We start from the raw sequence: 20,240 nt of genomic DNA, 5'->3' as shown, positions 1-20,240 counted from the left end.
CGCCAACTACCGGCCCCAGCAGGCCGCGGGGCCGCGTCTCCATGGGAGCGGCCGGGCCTGGAGCGGCGGGAGCCGCCCGCGGCGCCGCTGGGGCGGGCGGGTCCGTGATGGCAGGCTGCGGGTGCGGAATCCCGCGGAACGGCCGCACAGCTCTTGCGTGAGTCTCTCCTTGAGTTGCAGAAAAACATCTCTTTTCAGGTCTCAAAGCGCCAACTGAAATGCAGCTTTAATACGATTTATTCAAGTAAACAAATCTCATAGAGTCAGAAGCGTGTTTCATCTGTTTGTGTGGTTTTTTTCTCAGATATTGACCACAGTATGGCCCAGTCAGCAGACGAAATGTCCCTGCAGGTGGTGTCGACCGTCAGTAATTCGTCCTTGCTTCAGCCTGGCTTCTCCCTCCTGAATTTTGATGGGCATGTTTTCTTTTTTGGGCAGAAAGGATGGCCAAAGAGATCCTGTCCCACTGGTGTTTTCCTTCTGGATATAAAACAGAATGAGCTCAAAATGAAACCTGCCTTCTTCTCTAACGACTCTTGTTACCTCCCCCCTCTCCGCTACCCTGCTCTTTGCACTCTCAGAGACAATGCGGAATCTGAGGAGTACCAGTATGTCATCCATGGTGGGAAAACACCTAACAATGACCTTTCTGATAAGATTTACATTATGAGTCTGGTAAGCAAAAGTAGCAAGAAAACCACATTTCAATGCATTGAGAAAGAGCTAGGTGGAGATGTCCCTGAAGCAAGGTATGGGCATACAATTAATGTAGTTCATAGCCGGGGAAAAAGCGTGAGTGTTATATTTGGAGGGAGATCATATACTCCTCTTGCACAAAGAACCACTGAAAACTGGAACAGCGTAGTTGATTGTTTCCCATCTGTGTTTCTTGTGGATTTTGAGTTTGGATGGAGTACATCATACGTACTTCCAGAGCTTCAAGATGGACTTGCTTTCCACGTTTCAGTTGCCAGAAATGACACAATCTACATTTTGGGAGGCCATTCGCTTCAAAATAATACCAGGTCCCCCAGCTTGTACAAGCTAAAAGTTGATCTCCCGCTAGGCAGCCCAGCCGTGACCTGCACCGTCTTGCCAGGGGGGATATCTGTGTCAAGTGCTATAGTGACTCAAACTGGTGATAACGAATTTGTCCTTGTCGGGGGCTACCAGTCTGACAACCAGAAACGGCTGCTGTGTAACACCATAGTTCTGGAAGACAGTAAGATAGAGATTGTTGAAAGGGCGAGCCCGGACTGGACACCTGATATTAAGCACTGCAGGATGTGGTTTGGCTGTGATATGGGCAAAGGATCTGTATTGCTGGGCATTCCAGGCGCCAACAAACAATTTATCTCAGATGCAAACTACTTCTACGTTTTGAGATGCAAAGGAACAGAAGAAGGCAAGGAGGAAGAACTGAAAGCACAAAGTTGCAGTCAGACATCGACCGAAGACCCTGGAGACTCCACTCCATTTGAAGATTCGGAAGAGTTTTGTTTTGGTGCTGAAGCCAATAGCTCTGATGTTGATGATACTGACACTTACAATGAAGATGATGAAGAAGATGAATCAGAAACAGGCTACTGGATCACCTGCTCTGCCAGTTGCAATATTGACATTAACACCTGGGTCCCTTTCTATTCGACAGAGCTCAACAAGCCTGCAATGATCCTGTGTTCCGATGGGGCAGGCCACTGGGTCCACGCACAGTGTATGGATCTCTCAGAGACCATGCTCCTGCGTCTCTCAGAAGCAAATGTCAAGTACTTCTGCAACAAGCACATTGACCTTAATAAAGGGCTACAAACTCCCAAAAAGGTGGTGCACCTCAAAAAGCAACCCATGAAACCATTGCGCAAAAAGAAGACCATGAATTTAACGACGCCAGCGAAAAAGTCCTTTCTTCGGAGATTGTTTGAATAGATTTACACTGCTGATTTGTATTCACCTGGGAGGAAATGAAATCACAGTCAAAGACAGCTAGTAATGGTTGAAGCAGAATGGGTTACCAGAGCTCAAAGAGATCTTTTTATTTAATTGATTTCAATTATTTCAGTATTTCAGCTACATTTCAAAGCTCATTAATTGTTTTTGTCTCTTAAGTGTGCTTTTGTAATATCCCCTTAGGAACCCCATCATAGAGGGCACTGTGCGAACGCACAGCCAGAGACTGGTAACTGTGTGCTGTATTATATGCTCTAACTTACTACCCAGTTATCCCCAGTGAATTTAATGGAACTGCTGGTAGGATAAAACATTATCCAATGTAGGCAGTGCAGTCAGCATCTGTCCATGAAGAACATTATATTACCCATTTTAATATTGTATCTTGGTGAGTAGTTCTAGAAATATTTGGCCTAATTTATAGCTGAATTACTCCAATTTTATGTTCGTGTAATGAAATAAAATTAGACTAATTACTCTGGTTTTAAACTAAAGTCCCTTGTGTCAGAAATAATGAAATATTCAGACTCTGAGGGTCAGTTTTCTTCAGGGACTTCCATTATGGAAAGATTACATTTGGAACATTTAATTCTGGATAATTCATTTTGATTTTGAGAAGTATTGAATGATTATATGTCAGTTTTGGCTACAGTTGTGGCATATCATCTCATAGTAAAAATCGAATTGCTTTTTTAAACCACTGTGCTCAACAACTGCTTTGTGTTTGTATTTTTAAAAGTCTAGTAAGCTAATAAAGTTTATAAGAAAAGTAGCTGACTTTTTTTCACCTATTCATAGGGTAAATCAAACACTGTAAATCCAAAAGTCTACAAAAGGAAGGCATGTATGCTTGGGAGGTCCATCTGAAGTCAGATAAGAGGTCTAGCTCCACAGCCACCCCATGCTGTGAGCTCTCATTGACTTCAGAAGAAGTACCTTCTGATGAGCAGGACTTTTATCATTTACTCCAGGTCCTCCGCTATGCATTTCTTTCTCTGCTCTCCCAGGGTGACTGTGTAGAGTGTGAAAGCTTAAAAGTGCGAGCTCAGAGTGATTCATTGAGCCAGTGGAGCATTGTGAGGGTGGAAACAAATGCAGCTGGCTGCTCAAAGCACGAGCTGAAGATTGGATTCAGATTGAAAAGGACGTTGTCAAGGTTGAATAGCCCAAGAGTTTACTGAGTTTTTTGTGGATTCCTTTATTGGCTATTTGTAAAACCTCATCATTCTTAACTTTATTTTTTATTTTTATTACTGCTCCAAACATCTTTTCAAAAAATCAATACTATCAGCTCAACATTTGTGAGCCAACAATAATAGCTCAGTATTCACAGTCCAGCTCTCATGCTGGACCCCTGAATAAAAAGAAAAACAGGAGCAGCTCTCAGCCATTTGATCACTACGTGTAGATCCTGAGTAGCCACTCCTTTACAAAGCAGCATGTGCAGCACAGTATTCCTATCAACACAGATGTGTATCCACAGTACTCCCCGTAAAACCTTCGCAACTCAAGTCAACAGCAGAGGAACGTAAAGGGCAACAATACAGCTTCCATCTCCAACCTTTTGATGTGCTGAGGGAGGTTCTAGTCTGGATAGAACTTGTAAATGGGAAGTAGATCACCCTGTCTCCCTTCTCACCTGTTTGATACCGGTATAAATTCATAGATTTCAAAGCCAGCTTCCTGATTCTTTTGTCATGCTGCTTTATGTAAGCTTAGAATATATAGTGCTATATGTTTTTCCAAGGAATAAATAAGTATCATACCCATTTAAGCCCTTTCAAACTGGTGAAGTTCTACAGTCAACAGCCCCTTTTGTAGGTCAGTCATAGGTCTTACTCAGTTGACTTGTCATTAAAATATACATTCATCACACACTCTTCATAAACTTCATTTACATTAGCCCCAAAAAATTCCTCACCAATATTAAAGCCACGTCATCGCAACACCAGCAAAGAGGGGCAATATATTCTCAGAACAGCACTCCACTCCTCAGACCTTCACCATTTGACAACAACAAAAGACTCCCCGTAGTTACTGAACTCCCTGGCAACGTCCAGTCCATGTTTTTGCCTGTTACCTCTCCCAGTTACTGTCATTATCTCAAACTCCTCAGACCTCACATTGTGTAACACATTTGTCTGCTTGTGCAGAGAAATAAAAGGATGGGAACATTTTCCAAAGGGAAAGCTCAACACTGGCCTAGCAGAAGTGACGTTCAGCCCGAGATAAATCCTGGCAGCTGAGGCACTGGTGGTGGGGTTGCAGTATGTTGGGAGCATCTCTGAATTTTCAGAACTGACTCCTGCAGCTGCAGTGACTCCCTGAGCCTGGAGGAGCTGGCAGCACATACGCTCACTCAGCATGCGGCAAGCACCAGCACATATTGCGGCCCCTTCCAACTCTTACCTGAGTTGTTCTTCTTTGCTTTAAGACTGTGGCTATGAAACAAGCAAGTCAGACTTTAAGATATTCCTGACCAGGCCCATAACATTAGTGTATTGTATGCTTGATCTGTGGGGTTTTTTTCAACATATGGTTTATCTGAGTAGGAGGGAGAAATTGCTTGGTCAAACCATGTCCCAGCCTCACAGTGAAGGGCAGCACAAGCAGCGTTAAATCACAGCTCAGAGACTGTAGTCACAGCAGGAAGAGGGAGTCATAAGCAAAATATAATATTCCAAAGGACTCAAACATAAAGAGATATATGAACATCAACCTGTAAAGAAGACACTTGACATAGCATTCAAGACTGCAGAAAGTACTTAATTCCCTGATAATTCTGATTACACTTTTGAATCATGTACTTGTTAGACCATTGATTGTCTTCAAAACTAGATAATCAATACAAGATGTTTCTTCCTCGGGCAGGTTAGAATTAGAAGATAAAGTAGATTTGAGTGCAGAAGTAAATCACTATTGTATCTCCATCCAACTGACCTATGTGTTTTGTAACCACAGCAAGCATCATCATGGTTCCTAGACACATTTTAGTAACACTATGTCTTTATTATCAGCTTTTATGAGAATAATATATGGATTTTACTGCTGTTGAAAGGTGCTTGGACCCTGAAGTACATGATTAATCTGCAGGAAAGGCACAGATTAATCTTAGTGGTAGCACTAAAGCATGTGTCATAGTGTACAGTGACCCATTGCACCAACAGACCATTGAAAGGAGTGGAAATAATGCAACTGGGAGCTCAAAGCAAAAGGAAAAGATTGAATTCAGATTGAAAAGGAATCCGTAAAGTTTTTTACTGCTAGACTCAATGTATTAAAGACAGAAGGACTGGCTTACTTCTTTTTTTCCATGGTTGGTGGCTATAGCTCCTTCCATATTTGATTTCCTACCCTATCCCATTTCAAACAAAACAAACTTCTGGGAATGGATAGAGCAACAGCCTCTGAAAATCAAATTCCAATTTAGTGTCTCTACTTAGCCTTTGAAAATTGTGACACTGAAGCCCATTTTTTCTTTAAAAAAAGCAAGACAGTAACCTTATAAACCTTCCAATTTCTCAATACATACACATATACAGGAAGAACAGGACACCAGCCACTACCAGAGGTGTGCAGGACCTCCTTCAGGTGGTAGTTACTGTGCATTTCCTTATCCACTGGCTCAGAATGCCCATCTTCAGAGGAACACTGTGCATTGAAAATACACCCCTTGACTTCTCTCCCAGCACCACTAGAAAAGGTGCTAATAAAATTCTTCCTAATGTGTCTTTTTGTATTTTGGACAACATCAAGCTTCATGAAGAAGGTAGAACAGCTCCCACACTTAGGACTTGCAGCTGGTCAGCTGTTTATAGCTGTTTATTATACCATATTCAGTCACCTAAAACAGTACTCTGAAGAAGAACAGTGACAGGCCTCATTATTCTTCATCTGATCCCGATTCTAACAGGAATATGTGGAAAGTAAAATTCAGTCAGTTATTACAGATTTAGGAATAAAGGAGCTAAATAATCCTAATTTACCATAACTCTCTCAGGCTTGGTTTTTTGTTTCATATGGGTTCTGTTTTTCCCATCCAACATTATTCTTTCAAGGTCAGATGTAAGAACTAAGTTGGTGATATAAAGTCCAGAAATTAGATGTCTAATTACGTGATTGCACAAAGAAATCGGGTAGCTTAATTTGCTCATCATTAATTCCATCCAAACCAGTTGGTTTACATAAGTCTTTAGACCCTGAAATATCATTGCAGGGAAGAAAGATTTTCTGAGGTGGAATAAAAGGAAGCTATAAATCATGAACTGAAAGGTAGACTGGAACTAGTCCTTGCAGTTCCATCTGTGACGAGGAACCAAAATTTGATGCAAAGGATACACAACAACCAGTAAAGAGGCTTAACTTGTTAGCCTGGACATAACAGTGCAAGGCTGATTTTAAACAAACACTGGAATGGTATTAGTAGATGAAGCAAAAGCCATTTACAGCCTAAATAAAACTGGTTTTAAATTAGTTTAGTTTTCTGTCAAAACAGTTGCCTGTGAGGAAAGGACTGCTGAGACTCACAGAGTGAATTCCATAACAGGGCCGGAATCATGGCTGTCTCTAGGTGTTAGAACAAGCCTAAATATGAAAAGCATCCACAGTTTGAATGAAAAGTAAGAAAGACTGTTACCATTAAATTATGTGCATAGTTGAAAAACTGGTAAGAAATACAAAGCTGGAAAGTTTATTTATAAGACCTTTATTTTAAACAGGTTTCATGACTTAAGAAACTCTAATACAGTAGGAAAAAGTAAAATTATGAAGCCATGCTGTGAGACAAATCACAGAACTCAGTGTAGTCAGAAACTAGGATGCTGTAAACATCTAGAATTTGTTTCTGAACAACCTCACTAAAAGTCAAAGCTGATTTGCTTAAAGTCAATAGAATTATTCCTGTGAGGAAAAAAATATGTGATACCAGAATCATGGCTTCTAACATCATTTCATAACATGGCAATTCACAATACAAAGCCCTTGAATAAAACCAAACAAAACAAGATACATAATGTGATTGTATAAAAACTACAGTCAATACAATTTCAGAACAAGAAAATTACTTACTGTGAATTACTGAACAATTTCTACCAAAAGTATTAACGTAAAAAAGAAAATATGAAGGTTTGAAAGATTATCATGAATAAAAGTGTCTCCATTTTTTCTAAAGCCTCTTCAAAATCAAAAAGCTTAACAATAGAATGCGTAACCAAATGCAGTCATAATTTGTTTACCTTCCAATGCATGTGCATACAGCATTGTTATTTTATCCTTGTTTACAACACCTTAACCTGCAGATACCTCCCCTTTCAGTGCCATGTGTTCTAATGAGTTCAAAACTCTCCAAGAGAGTCTCTTCATTTACAGTTGTCAACAATGGGGAAGAAGTTAAGCTTGATTCAAGTCTAAAGAAATGAAAGGTAAAGAAAAAAAATACTAGTAGTTCTCTGTGTCAACTATCCTGCCCAGAATGGTAGAATGTGAAATGTGTCTTAATAATATTTCACAAAATACTTTCACGTGTCATTGTATTTCTCTGTTCTCATCTAGGTTTCGTTCAGTCTGGCGAGTTACCCCAGGATATAAGCCTCGTCTTGAGAAATCATACATATATGGATAAAATTTACTCAACCCTTTTGAAGGCAGCGAGACGAATCACTTGCTGTTACATCAGCAGCGTGTTAAAGTGAATTTGGAATTTGAAATTGTTGGTGGAGTCAATGAAATTACATGTGTAAAATGAGTAAGGTCTGGTCTGCGACTCCAGTGGCACATGTGCATTGCAGTGAATGGGTCCAGATTACTTGAGAGTGAAATTCACTCCTGTGCAAAAGGCAGCAAAAACTGTATATAACACTTAAATGGAGTGAAAATCACCATGAGGTGAGTCAAGACTGTTAAACTACACCCTAGGTTATTCAAGCAGAGTCAAGAACAAAACATAGGGTAATACAGTTGTCCCAAATATACATAAAGAGAAAAAGAAAAGGATGCAACTATTTGGATAAAGAAAAATGTTGACCAAAAATGCAAATTATATCTGCATTACTGCCAAGGGATGCTCTTTATATCTGATATTAATACTCGCTGGGAAATAGCTCTACTCTTCTGCATTTATTGGTAAAGAATGACACTTTGTAAGCCTGGTATTTATGCTTTATGGGAAATACTTGTTTTATTCAAATAATTGAAAAAAATAAACTAGAAATAAGCACTTGTTCAGTGCAGACGTACTTGGTACACCATACCAAAGACGCTGTAGTCCTTATGACTGCTTAGAAAAGTAAATGTTTTAAGTAAAAGGCATTATTACCAACTGCAAATTTTGACATAATGTTTAACTATGTTTAAAGAATATTAAAACAGAATTCTAAATTACAGAATACTTTAAAAAATAGTATTGCAATTAATAAAATCAAAAGAAAAGTATAATTATAATAACATTAAAATTTGTACTAACACTTAACTATTTTCTCATTGTCCATAAATGGTAAATACCAGACCCTCAAAGATACAGTAAATAACATGAACAAGGTACTATGAAACAAACCTTAGACAGTTACTTTGTGTTTACTTACACTTACAAACCAACTGCCACATCAAAATAAAGACAAGAAGAGGAGTCTTTTAGATCTGTGCTTTGATTGTTTCTTCATTTAATCTTGTTTCAGAAATATTACTCCAAGCACAGTAATGCCCTAGCTACAGGTGCAAACCTGAAAGATGATTGGGGGCATCTCAGGTACTTTTGAGTATATTTAATGAATATGTCATTGAATTAAATTCATATAATTTTAGTATATGAATATGCTAAATACCACTTCAGAAAGGCAAATACCACTAAGAAAACGGTTCATCTAATACAGTATGGAGGAATGCCAACTAAACATTGCTGTAATAATGTAAAATACAGTATGCAGTGATTTCGAGACAACTCATTGCTTTTTAACTCATCTTGTATGCCACCTATCCTTGAGGTTAATAAATATCATTCCTCTTTTACAGATTTGGAAAATGAGACTGTGAGTGTGGTGTCTCCCAGGTGTGAAAAAGCTTGGTATCATATATAGCGGGAGCACACCAGCGGTGGTCAGTGAAATATCCTAACAGAGAAGATGAGAACACCGCCAGGTATCTCATCAATGTAATATCCATCTCCTGAGAAATGGGTCTGCTGTGACTAAAGTCACTTGGTAAAACTGTGGACCTGCTGGTATTAATGATGACTTACTGATGACTTTAATGAGTCCAGGAACTCAGTCAGTAAAACTCTACTAATACAAGTTATACTGTATACTGAAGTTACCATAGAAATCTGAAATGCTCCCGAAGCAACAAGCTACACAGCAGAGCTTGAATGTACTTTATATAGAAGAGATAACCACAAGGCACTGTAAATCCTGATTTAGGAGCACAAGTCCAAGTTTGCATTTTAGAGTAAACAGACTACGATAAAAATATCTTCAAAAAAATTCCAGTTACTTTTCCTATATCTTCATATAGTAAATTAGCATGGTGACAGCACCATCTGCTCCTAAGCAGTACTACAATATAAATGTTAAATAGTAATATTTTTTAAAGTTTGTGAGATCAAAGTTTGCATCTTTAATCAGTATTTTATATAAAAATAACTGAACTTTATCCCAAAACAATTACCCAAGTGTCTCACTGACGAATCTTTACTTATAAAAGCCAAAGGACCGTCAATAAAATAATCAAACCCTCGTTAAATAGCAAAACAGATTTAAAAATGCAAACGGAACAAATAGCCACACTCCCTTTTTCAGCAACTGTCATAACTCTCCAGAATCGTATTCATTCCAAAATACTACTTTATATAAAACCTTGTTTACTTTGGCTTTCTCACTTGTAAACAACACTCTAAGACCAAAATAAACTGAAGACCTTTCTTCGCAATTTGTTTCTGCTTTCATCTTGCCTAACAACTGGTAAATGCACCACTGTGTTGCCTCTTGGAAACTCCCCACAGACGTGGTGTTTTTATTTAACTCCACTCAGCACCTTTAACAGGGAGTCTAAAAATGATCGTTTCAGACTTCCCTGTACCTCTAGAGGCCTGAAAAAGAAGTTGCCTCCTTGCAGGAAGACACCATCACAAACTCAACACCAAATGTGCCATTTAGTGTTCCGCTGAATCATTGCTTTCCAAGACCTCCAGTGGCAGGGAGTCACCTAAACTATCCTCTGGATCAATGGTGAAGCCCTGGCTTTTTAACGTTTTATGAGCATTCATGAACTTCTGGAGGTACTTAGAGGTATATAGCCAGTGATGCTTCAAGACATCCTCCATCTCATAGCATTTGGACTGCCTGGCATTCATTTTTCGAAACCTCCTGAACAGTTTGTTTCCAGACTCATTTCCTTCACTTGCCCAGGCCCCAATGGATCCGTCTCTTTCAATGATTTCAGGAACATGAGCAAGGGTTTTGTGGAAATAATTTGTAATCTTGCCTTCATACCTATACTTGAACTTTGTAGATAGGAGCTCAGCAAAACGCTGTGAATTGTAGCTATACTGGCACAGCAACTCTGGACACTCCTTGGCAGGGCATGAGGATCGCCACACCGGCTTCATCTTCAGATAAAGGTCCATTAGTTCTTTCAGGGCTTCATGCCTTTCCTCACACTTTATTAATTCACATACTGCCTCTACTGTCTCTTTGGACATGAGCTTTCTAGCAAAATTTCCACTCATCCTCATCATAGGCTTTAAGTTCATCTTCTTCCTGAGGTGTTTGTCAAGAGTCAACTGCCACCTCTTCCTCTCCTCTTTAGAGACATCAGGATTCTTGTAAACTTCACCAATCTCCATCTGGAAAATCCTGTAGAATTCTGTTGCGTTGCCAATGTCACAGTGCAATGCATCTATGGAGGGAACCGTCTCAATAAAAGGTTTGGCTGAAACACCCTTCACTCTGTCACGGAGCTCAGCAACAGATTCGTGATATGGGTTGGACCTCCATATTTCATATCGCTCCAGATTTTCCGCATGGCTTCTGGTTATGGAATGGAAGACCAAATTCTGGGATGCCTCTAGGCGGGTTGCGTCACACAGGGTACAAATGTAAGTGGAACCTGAGGCCTCCAGCCCTTCCACTTCCCGCACAAGTTTCTCATCGTATCCTGTACCCCTAAAGATGAATTTGAATGTTCTCAGGATGCCTCCCATTTCAAGTAGCAGTTCACTGTTCTTCATAGCCTCTCTTTCTGCTATGAGGGGGCTCAGGATTGCTGTCAGAGTTTCATGATCGGATTCATCAGCCAGCATAAGGCACAAGGGCTTGCAACACAACTCTGAATTGGGCTTTACTTCTTCAAAGATCCGCTTGCTTTCATTCCCCAGTGCTATAGCAATGTTCATGACTGTGAAAGAAAAGCGAACAGCCTTCTCTGGGACAGCAGGCCCACTTCCATGCTTCTCGCTGACATCTCCCATTCCATCACAGGACTCTTTTACTACCACAGTGAAGGGACCGTTCAAATAGTCATCAAGGTTTTTTGCTTTCATGCCTTCCAAGATCTCCTCCTCCATGTCCTTTAAGGCACAAACTAAGGCTGCATCATATCGAAATCTCTTTGCGATTGTGTCTACTGGGTAGTCGTCAATGGAGAGTGGCAATCCTGATAGTCCATCTATAATTCCCACTTCTGTGTTAATGGATACATTTTTCAAGGGAGGTTTCCACTCAAATGGATGGTAACCTGGTAGGAGGGCTTTCTCAGCAGTGCGAAGAGCATGCAAAGGCTGGAAGATCTGCCTCCCAGTGACAGCTTTTACTGTTCTATACATTTTATGATATTGGCTACAGCTGAGAAATGTGTTGACTCGGATTGCCAGGCAGACAGCAGGGTGAAGTCCTGATCCCCTCCCTTGCATTATAGCCTCCAATTCATCTGCTTGTCTATGTTCATTTTTTGCTCTTAAAGCTAGCAGGAACAAAGTCATGCATACAGCCTTTATATCGCCACCTTCTTCCTTCTCAGCAAAAGCCTTAACTTGGTGTTTCAGTTCTCTCAGACGATGTTTCTGAGCTCTCCTGGTTAAAGACAGGAGATGCTGCCTCGGTCGTCCACCTTTATTTATGTGGCAGTAGAGCTCCCTGTCTTTCATCTCCTTGTGGCTGGAGAGGTGTTGGCCATATTTTCCATGCAGGATCTCCTCATCACATTCCTTTACAGGGCATCTTATGCCCAGGCTATCAAGGACGTTCAGGAAGGATTTCACTGGGGTTACCAGATCAGTAGGGAAGCAGGGATACCAGCAGGAGGGGCAGTGGCTGCCCATAACCTTGATACATTTAAGGATGCAAGTTCTGCAAAACAAGTGTCTACATGTTGTTTCTACTGGATCTGCCAAAATATGCTCACAGATCTGGCAAGAGATGGATTTAATGAAATCTTCTGGGTAATCAACTGCAAGCATCTTGGTGCTGAGATGTATATTCTTGCAATTGACAAGCTCTTTCATTAAATTTTTGTTGTTTATCTGTGCTTGGTTCTTTACACCTCTGTTTATTCGAGCACATTCTGCCATGGTCTTCACATGTTTGCCGTGTTGTACACTGTGTGGCTGCCTTTTTCTCTTGACTCCCCGACTGGTAGTGCCACACACATCACAATTTGGGGAGTGGGGTTGCCACTCCATTGTGCTGTTTCTAGGAAAATATACTTCACATGGAGTGTTACTGAATTTTCTATGGATAATAGTCCAGCAGTTGTGACAAAATTGAGTGGGATGGATAGTATCAACATCCCCTCGCACATCAATCTTAAAAACCTTAGCGATGAGGTCTGGCCAGGAGGTTGCTTTTTTCTCTTTCTTTCTCAGGAGCCACAGAGTTTCATCATCCACCGGCCCATGCACTGGATGAGTTCTCTTGTAACAATCAGTTTTAAAAGAAACTCCACAGATGCGGCAAAGTTGCTTCAGATTGTTCTGATGAGCTTTACTTTCTTGTGTTTTCATGTCATCGGCATCTTTCTCAAGTGCCTGCCTGTTGCCCATTAAGTCCATCTTTCCTTCTCTTGGCACTGCTTCATCTTTATGCAATGTGATTTCCTTGTTTGAAGAAGTGACCTCTTCTGCCTGATCTTTGTTTATGTGCTGGCTGTCATCAGAAAGTGTTTTTTCAAATGATCTCACTTTAAACAGCTTGAATTTCCATTCAGAAAATTTTGTATATGGATGCTGAATTTCTTCAGGCAGGTCCATTTGTGATGCTATGGACATCTGCAGTCTGGCAGAAACCAGATCACCTGAGAAAGAGAAAGAAGCTCTAAGTTAGCTTATCTTCCAAAATTAATAATAATGCCATGGCTTTTAATAGAACAGTTCTGATCACTTTAAGAGAGAAATGCTTTGAAAGTGAGTTATTTGTCCACAACACCTACAGAATTGAGATGCCCACAGACAGCTGTCCACTCAGTATCTCAGATAAGTACCCAAATGTGTTTTGACTTTGATCTTGAGGCATCCACATCTCTATTAGATCACGGATGCACCTTACATAAAGCCATTAGTCATCTGGTAGGAATATCCAGATCTGCCCCTTCCCTCTTATGCCTGACTGAGCTTACCATAAGTAAAGCTACTAGACAACAAAATTACATCCTGAAAGTTTGGTGACATTTTTATATGAAACTGAACTTGATTGTTGTCTGAAAGATAGAATTTTGTCTGCCTCATGCTATATTATCTAAATCAGCAAGACCATTGCTCACACACCACTTGTTAGTCCTTGACCCGATCTGAAGTGTCTAATATGTGCCATTCTACATGGGCAGAGCAGCACATACTACTCGATTCCAGTGTTGACTTTACCCAGGCCCCAGTTTTGTAAGGTACTTTAGCATGCTTAATGAATGTGAGTACCTCCATTAAAGCCTGAGGACTGTACCCTCTGTTGATGCAAAGTGCTATAGTTCCCTGGACAGGAGATATGGCAATTTATGCTGGCTGCAGATTTGCTCGACAGAGAATATTTATACATTGTAAGTTAGTCATCTGTTAAAGTACCCTGCTGAGAACTCTCTCTGTAAGGATTACGGGTACTGGAAAGCTGAAAATGTCTGTTCAAATTTGACCCCAATTCTAGCTTTCATAGAGATGCAGCCAAAAGTAATATCAATGTGGTTGCCATGGAAATATGGTATTGTATAAAAATAAATACAAGACTTTCACCTCAAACACTGAAACTTTTTGCCACTGCATCAGACTTAAAAAACAAAATTGTATGTAAACAACAAAAGTGACTAACAACCTATTTTTCATTACCTGGCTATGAGAAGTGCACAAAGTAAACAGTGTAGAGAAGATTAAATTATGTTTTCTGATTTATTTCGTTTCTACTGATCTTATTGGTGTGAGTAATAAAAAAGAGGAAGACTATACATTAAGACTATATACTAGAACTAGAAATGATGTGGGTATGGCTGTGGTTTCTTTAACTGATTATATCACCACTTAGCAATTCATGTAACTTGTCAAAAATCTCAGCTCAGTGTCTGTTCGGAAGGTGCTTAACTTCAAAATCATTCATTAGGCGTTGGCAGCTAAAATTTACATTTGTTTTCTTCCCAGCCTCTCTTCATTTCATCCCACTGAGAACAAGCTGCCCATACTGCTGTCCCCATCTGCCTGCATTGCTCCCTCCAGCTGCCGATACCGCTAAAGATCTCTCTCTGCACGGTGGTCCCCGATGCACTGCGGTGTTCATCACCGATCCAGCCTGGCAATGTGCTTGCTTGTGTTCTGCTGCTCAAAGATCTGTGATGTGCAGCTGTGCCCGGATGTACTCAGAGCACTACTACTGTTTTGCTTTCTTGGCTGCATCCTGCAGCAAACTTGGTAAAATCTCTCCACTGAGCAGTAACCTGTTTGCCCCTGAATAGTCCTGTGTTCCTATTACCCGCAGAGTAATTGTACAGCTAGTTGTCCTATACAGTCCGAGCATCCTTTTCTTCTACATAACACTCTATGCAGTTTTGTGTAATTTCACCATTTCCAGCAGCACCTTCAGCATCTCCTAAACCACGAGCAATGCCTCCTCAGGGCAGTATCTAAGTCATTGTAAAGAAACAGCCAGCACCAAGTACATTTAGGGCAAAATATTTAATACTTTCTCTACTCTTCTAACCCTTTGACCAAGTGCCACCATAGTGCCATCCTCATCTCCAAACCCATGACCTAACTCTTGCTATTAATCACCAACTCCAATGAATCAGACACAGTTTACACCTGCAAAAGAAAAATTCAAGCATTCTTTTTCTTTTTTTCTCTTTCATTGAATGTGCCCTGAAAGAAACGAATAGCAAAGAAGCCCTCTCAGCTCACCCAACCTTCACCTTCCACAGTAGATAATTGTTACAAACAGGCTACTCAACAAACACTTTTGTTGCGGGTATTTTTGCCTAGCTCCCAGGCAGTGGAGATTTCAGCAGCTCTCTTGGGAGAGCTAGAAATATTCCCAGTGCCAGGAATATTTCCTGCTACTCAGACTAACTTTGCCTGTGCCCTGTTATTCTAGTTGGGGGTCACACTGAACAATCTTTCTTCTCACTGCCTGCCCCACTCAGATTCTTTTGGAACGAAGCCCCAGCATGAACCCCCAGCTGTAGTTATTTGACTCCAACAGCTCTGTTCAGTATCACCTCTTTTTATCTTGAAAAGGGAAAAGAAATTCCTTTTCTTCCCAGATCACAATATTTCATACATTTCTGAAGATGAGCAAGATTGCAATACATTTACTCACAATCAAGGAAGACCTTCCTTTCTAGATAGCCCCACCAAAATGAGCAGAACAACCTCTGAGGCAAGGAAGCACATATAAAATAAAATCATTGACTTGCGTATTAAACCAGAAAAACAACCAACACTCAGATGTCCTACAGGCATCTGGGATGCTGTCATTAAAACTGCCTACCTGTAGCTCACTGTCAGTTTGTAGAGCTGCTGCTATGTCTGCCCAATTTGCTCCAAATGTCAAGCTTGCTCGCTCTCTCCTGCGTACTCCTGCTCTTTCTGTGTTCCCTCTGCTTTTTAAAGACACTGCAGTGCTGTTTATCTCACTTTATCCCTGTCCCTCCAAGCTCCTACTACCACCCTGGTGCTAACCACAGGTTACTTCAACTAAACACAATACAGAACTCTCAAATCCAGGTGGCACCTGGCAATTCATGAGGCTTAACCACAAAATTCGTATAAACAAGGTCTTCTGAGAGACTCTTGGGCTCTGAAATAACTTTGCAGACCCTGAGGAGCACCTGCACTGTTTTTTAGCACAAAGTTTTGCATTTGTCTTTATCATTTCAGAGCTGGTTTCTTCACTGTTAACTCTCAGAGAGGAGAACCTGGTGTCTGTTGACACCACTGTCCCACATCACTGAAGGTCAATGGCCCGCTTCCTCAGGTCAACAGCAGCCAGGCTTCTGGGTTGGGTGAATTGACAACAGGGATCACAAAACATCCTTTCTTCTGATACAGGTGTTTAATTTTCAAGAATATTACCTCTTTGGTGATGTACATCCATGGATCTGAAGGCCCTGAGCAGGGAGAACAAATCATCAATATAAAAGCTAGCTATATACATATTGAGTAACTGGTAGATACTACACCAGGCATATACCACAGGTGGCCACAAACAGTTGGCAGTAGAGTCTCTTTTCTGGAGAAACCCAGTTGAACACCCGTGCTTAGTTTCCACAGAGAAACTGTCTCAAAAACTGACTCAAAGTGGAAAGAAACCCAATTCTGTCACACCACAGCACCCTGAAAGATTTCAGTCTCTATATATAACATTGTGCAAAAAATTCTAGCGAGCCATCAAGTCCTTCCAAATGTGAGCATAAGTTAACACTCCATAAGCAGGCATTTGCAGTAGCAGCATGACTACATAAACACCTACCCAAGCATTTCCCTTTCTCAGGAGACTTTGTGATCCTGCAGGACTCAAATCCTATTCCAACTTGCACACTTTTCTCTGACAAGGTGGCTATGAGGGGGGTCACTGTGCTTTCAGTGCTGCTCAGGATCTCCCAGTCAATGTAGCTCCTACCTGGTGGCAGCCAGAGGAAAAAACAGCAAAAGTTGTAATATTTGGCATTTTCTATAGCCAAAAGAGGTGAGAGGATTCCCTCCCTATTACCCACTCTAATTTCACAATGCTTTCAGTTCTTAGAATCACAGAAACATTTAGGTTGGAAAAGACCATAACATCATCGAGTCCAATCATTAACCTAGCACTGCCAACTCCACCACTAACCATGTCCCTAACCACCATGTCCACACGTCTTCTAAATACCTCCAGGCATGGGGACTCAACCCCTTCCCTGGGCAGCCTGTTCCAATGCTTGACAACCCTTTCTGTGAAGAAAATGTTCCCTGATATCCAGTCTAAACCTGCCCTGGTGCAACTTGAGGCCATTTCCTCTTGTCCTATCACTTGTTACTTGTTATGAGACTGACACCCACCTCACTACAGCCTCCTTTCAGGGAGCTGTAGAGAGCAATCTGGTCTCCCCTCAGCCTTCTTTTCTTGAGGTTAAACATCCCCAGTTCCCTCAGCCACTTGTAAGACCTGTCCTCCAGACCCTTCACCAGCTTCACTGCTGTTCTTTGGATCCGCTCCAGCACTTCAATATCTTTGTTGTAGTGAGGTTCCCAAAAAACTGAACCCACTCATCGAGGTGCAGCCTCACCAGTGCCGAGCACAGGGCTCAGATCCCTTCCCTGTCCCTGCTGGCCATGCTATTGCTGACGCAAGCCAGGATGCCACCTTCTTGGCCACCTGGGCACACTGCTGGCTCCTATTCAGCTGGCTGGCAACCAACATCCTGAGGTCCTTTTCCACCGGGCAGCTTTCCAGCCACTCTGCCCCAAGCCATTCTTGTAAGCTGCTGTCTTCAAGACATGGTTACTCCTGACTCTGTGTGCCACATGAGAGGCCAACATTTCCGCAGTAACCAGGTGTAATGATTCATGTCAAAACAAGTAATGTATGGAGCAAGTAAACAAAGTATGTATGGAGTATGTAATGCATGGAGAAAGTAAATAAAGTTTGGCACCAAACCCTGATATGCTTGCTCAGATTCTGACTTACGCAAAACCCTAATGTGAAATAAATTCCAATCAGAAACAACTTTATGGGAGTGCCAGGGTAGGGTGGAACAGAAATTATAGAGGTTATTCCAAGCCAAGGCAGTGTGGGGCAAGGATACCATGGCTGAGGCATTTGCAGACCTCTGAGAACATTAGATGGCTAGGTCCTGAGCCCAGCTCTCCCACTGTCCCTGTTTTGTCTGGGCATCCTAACAATCTGCCTATTTTTACTATTCACTCCCTATCATTTGGAGAGACCTTTTTAAAAAACATCAGATCAGGCTGCAATATCAGATATCAATCAAAATCACTCTCTGCAGTCACATGCTAGTTTCCTCCCTTATCTTGAAACGGCAGACACGGCTCCCTGACAATATGCATTGTTATTATTGAAGGATTTGGGGCTCTTTGAGAAGTAGTTTAGGAAATCTCTCCCTTTGGGGTGCTTATTCAAAACTTCACCCAGGTAGCTGGCTACCTGCCCCGTTCCCCTAGGAGCCCAAGTCCCCGCGCAAACGGTGCTGTACAAGCAGCAGCTTGGTTATCAAAGGAGCCGCGTGAGCATATGTAAGCCTAGTCAAGTGTTTTCATTCCAAAGTACCCAGGAAATCACCTTGAAAAAATACTGTCTTGTAGGGATACTGCAGGCACGTGAAGGTTTTAATAGATCTCAAATTGCTAAAGCTTTGGCTGTGGTTTATGTCCGTATGAGCATAATTGCTTAACAGTTTGAGCTGCACAGATCCAATGCTGGAAAATGTTTTCCCTGTGCAACTGGCACCACCGAGTGGGGAAAAAGCATTTTTGCACTGGTTTCTGTTAGATCAGGGGCATTTATACATGACTATGGGCCTAAGCTTCCCATAAACCATACAGATTTGGACACTGCTCTAAATAAAGGCATTTCATTTACACTTGGAATAAAAACTCTAGATACTTTTCTTGAATTCTCTGTTAAAATAGGCTGGACATCAGTCCTCTGGGTACCCTACAGATTGCTCAAATTAGTATTTTTCAGTGATTAAAAACTCTCCATCTAAGGATATCAGTTTTACAAAGCTATGTAATGATAAATTTTGTCATTTTACAGCTAATGAAAGTAACATGCACTTTGTTCACTTGACAGGAGGAAAAGGACAACTGAAATTCTGCCAGCTGTCCAGGAAAGAGCGCACAGCATTTTGGGTTTTTAATTTATTCTTAGTACAACTATTTCCTTACTGTGGTACTTTGGAACCCTATCTGATGATCCATCTATCTCTCTCCTCTTAATTCTTAGCTTCCTGGCAGGTGCTAACAAAAAATATGTTTTGGACAGAAGCAGTGCTGGGAGCGGTGCATTAGGGTCTGGCATGCCCCTTTGCTCCCGAAGCAGCACGCTGCCTGCACTGGGGAGCTCAGCACTCGGAGGGGACAGGCAGTTTAGAGATGGCACCAGCCCCTGGTTTCTGATGGCACCAGCCCCTGGTTTCCAGCTCCCAGGGAGAGGGGCCTGAGACGCTGGAAATCTACTGGGAAGCTGTGGCCCCACAATCCCCCAAATGCTGGGAACAGAAGGGTTTGTTGGATTTACTTAAATCTTAGTCAGAGATTCTTGCCAAGAAAACTCACTGATGCAAACAACAAAATTCGCCTTGTTCAATTGTGAGGAAATGAAGTTGTCTTTATGTTTGCACAGTCCCGGTTTTTCACTTGCTTAAAGCTGCTGGTTGTCACCAGCCGCCGGGAAAGGCGAGCCCTGGCGCTTGCCCTGGCCGAGGTAGGCTGCAGCGCAGGAGTCCCCTTGGGCCAGCTGAGGTTGAGACAGAAAATTACTTCTATTAAGAATTTTACATTGAGAATTGGTTTGGGGGGTTTTTGGTTGCTTTTTTTTTCTTTTTTTTTTTTTCCAATCCTAAACCATTCACTAACCCACCCCTTAGCTTCGAACACTTGATCGAACACCCATCAGGCAGCTTCGAATTCTTCAGGACTTTTTCAGAGCGCTCCCGAGGGAGCTGAGGGAATACTGGTGGGGTTTAAAAAAAAAAAAAAAAAAAGAAAAAAAAAAAGAAAGAAAAGAATGACAGCTTCAGTCGTATTTCCGCAGAGGCTGCCCGCTCCGGGGCGCCCGTTCCTGAGGGGAAACCCTCCGCCGCCCCGCCGGAGCCTCCCGGGCCCGAGGCCCGGCCCGGCG

The 20,240-nt window shown here is 41.6% G+C and overlaps 2 protein-coding genes across 2 annotated transcripts in view; one reads left to right on the top strand and one right to left on the bottom strand.

Annotated features, from left to right (window-relative positions):
• The window catches only part of RAG2 (recombination activating 2), a 6,663-nt gene extending 4,019 nt beyond the window's left edge, over positions 1 to 2,644 (top strand). The window contains exon 2 of the mRNA XM_026850484.1: positions 305 to 2,644. Within this exon, the coding sequence (XP_026706285.1) occupies positions 319 to 1,926 (1,608 nt within the window). The 5' untranslated portion in view covers positions 305 to 318 and the 3' untranslated portion in view covers positions 1,927 to 2,644. The remainder of the gene's footprint in view (positions 1 to 304) is intronic.
• A 7,443-nt stretch (positions 2,645 to 10,087) lies between these two features.
• RAG1 (recombination activating 1) lies at positions 10,088 to 13,283 on the bottom strand. The gene is given in 2 exon segments (XM_026850572.1): positions 10,088 to 13,246; positions 13,248 to 13,283. Coding segments are annotated over 2 exon segments (3,195 nt in total).
• Positions 13,284 to 20,240: the final 6,957 nt, after the last annotated feature.

Source organism: Athene cunicularia (genome assembly GCF_003259725.1).
Source record: "Athene cunicularia isolate RWA chromosome 5 unlocalized genomic scaffold, athCun1 chr5_part2, whole genome shotgun sequence".
Classification (NCBI taxonomy): Eukaryota; Metazoa; Chordata; class Aves; order Strigiformes; family Strigidae; genus Athene; species Athene cunicularia.
Note: the sequence above shows the minus strand (reverse complement) of the source record. Positions and strands in the feature narration are given on the sequence as shown.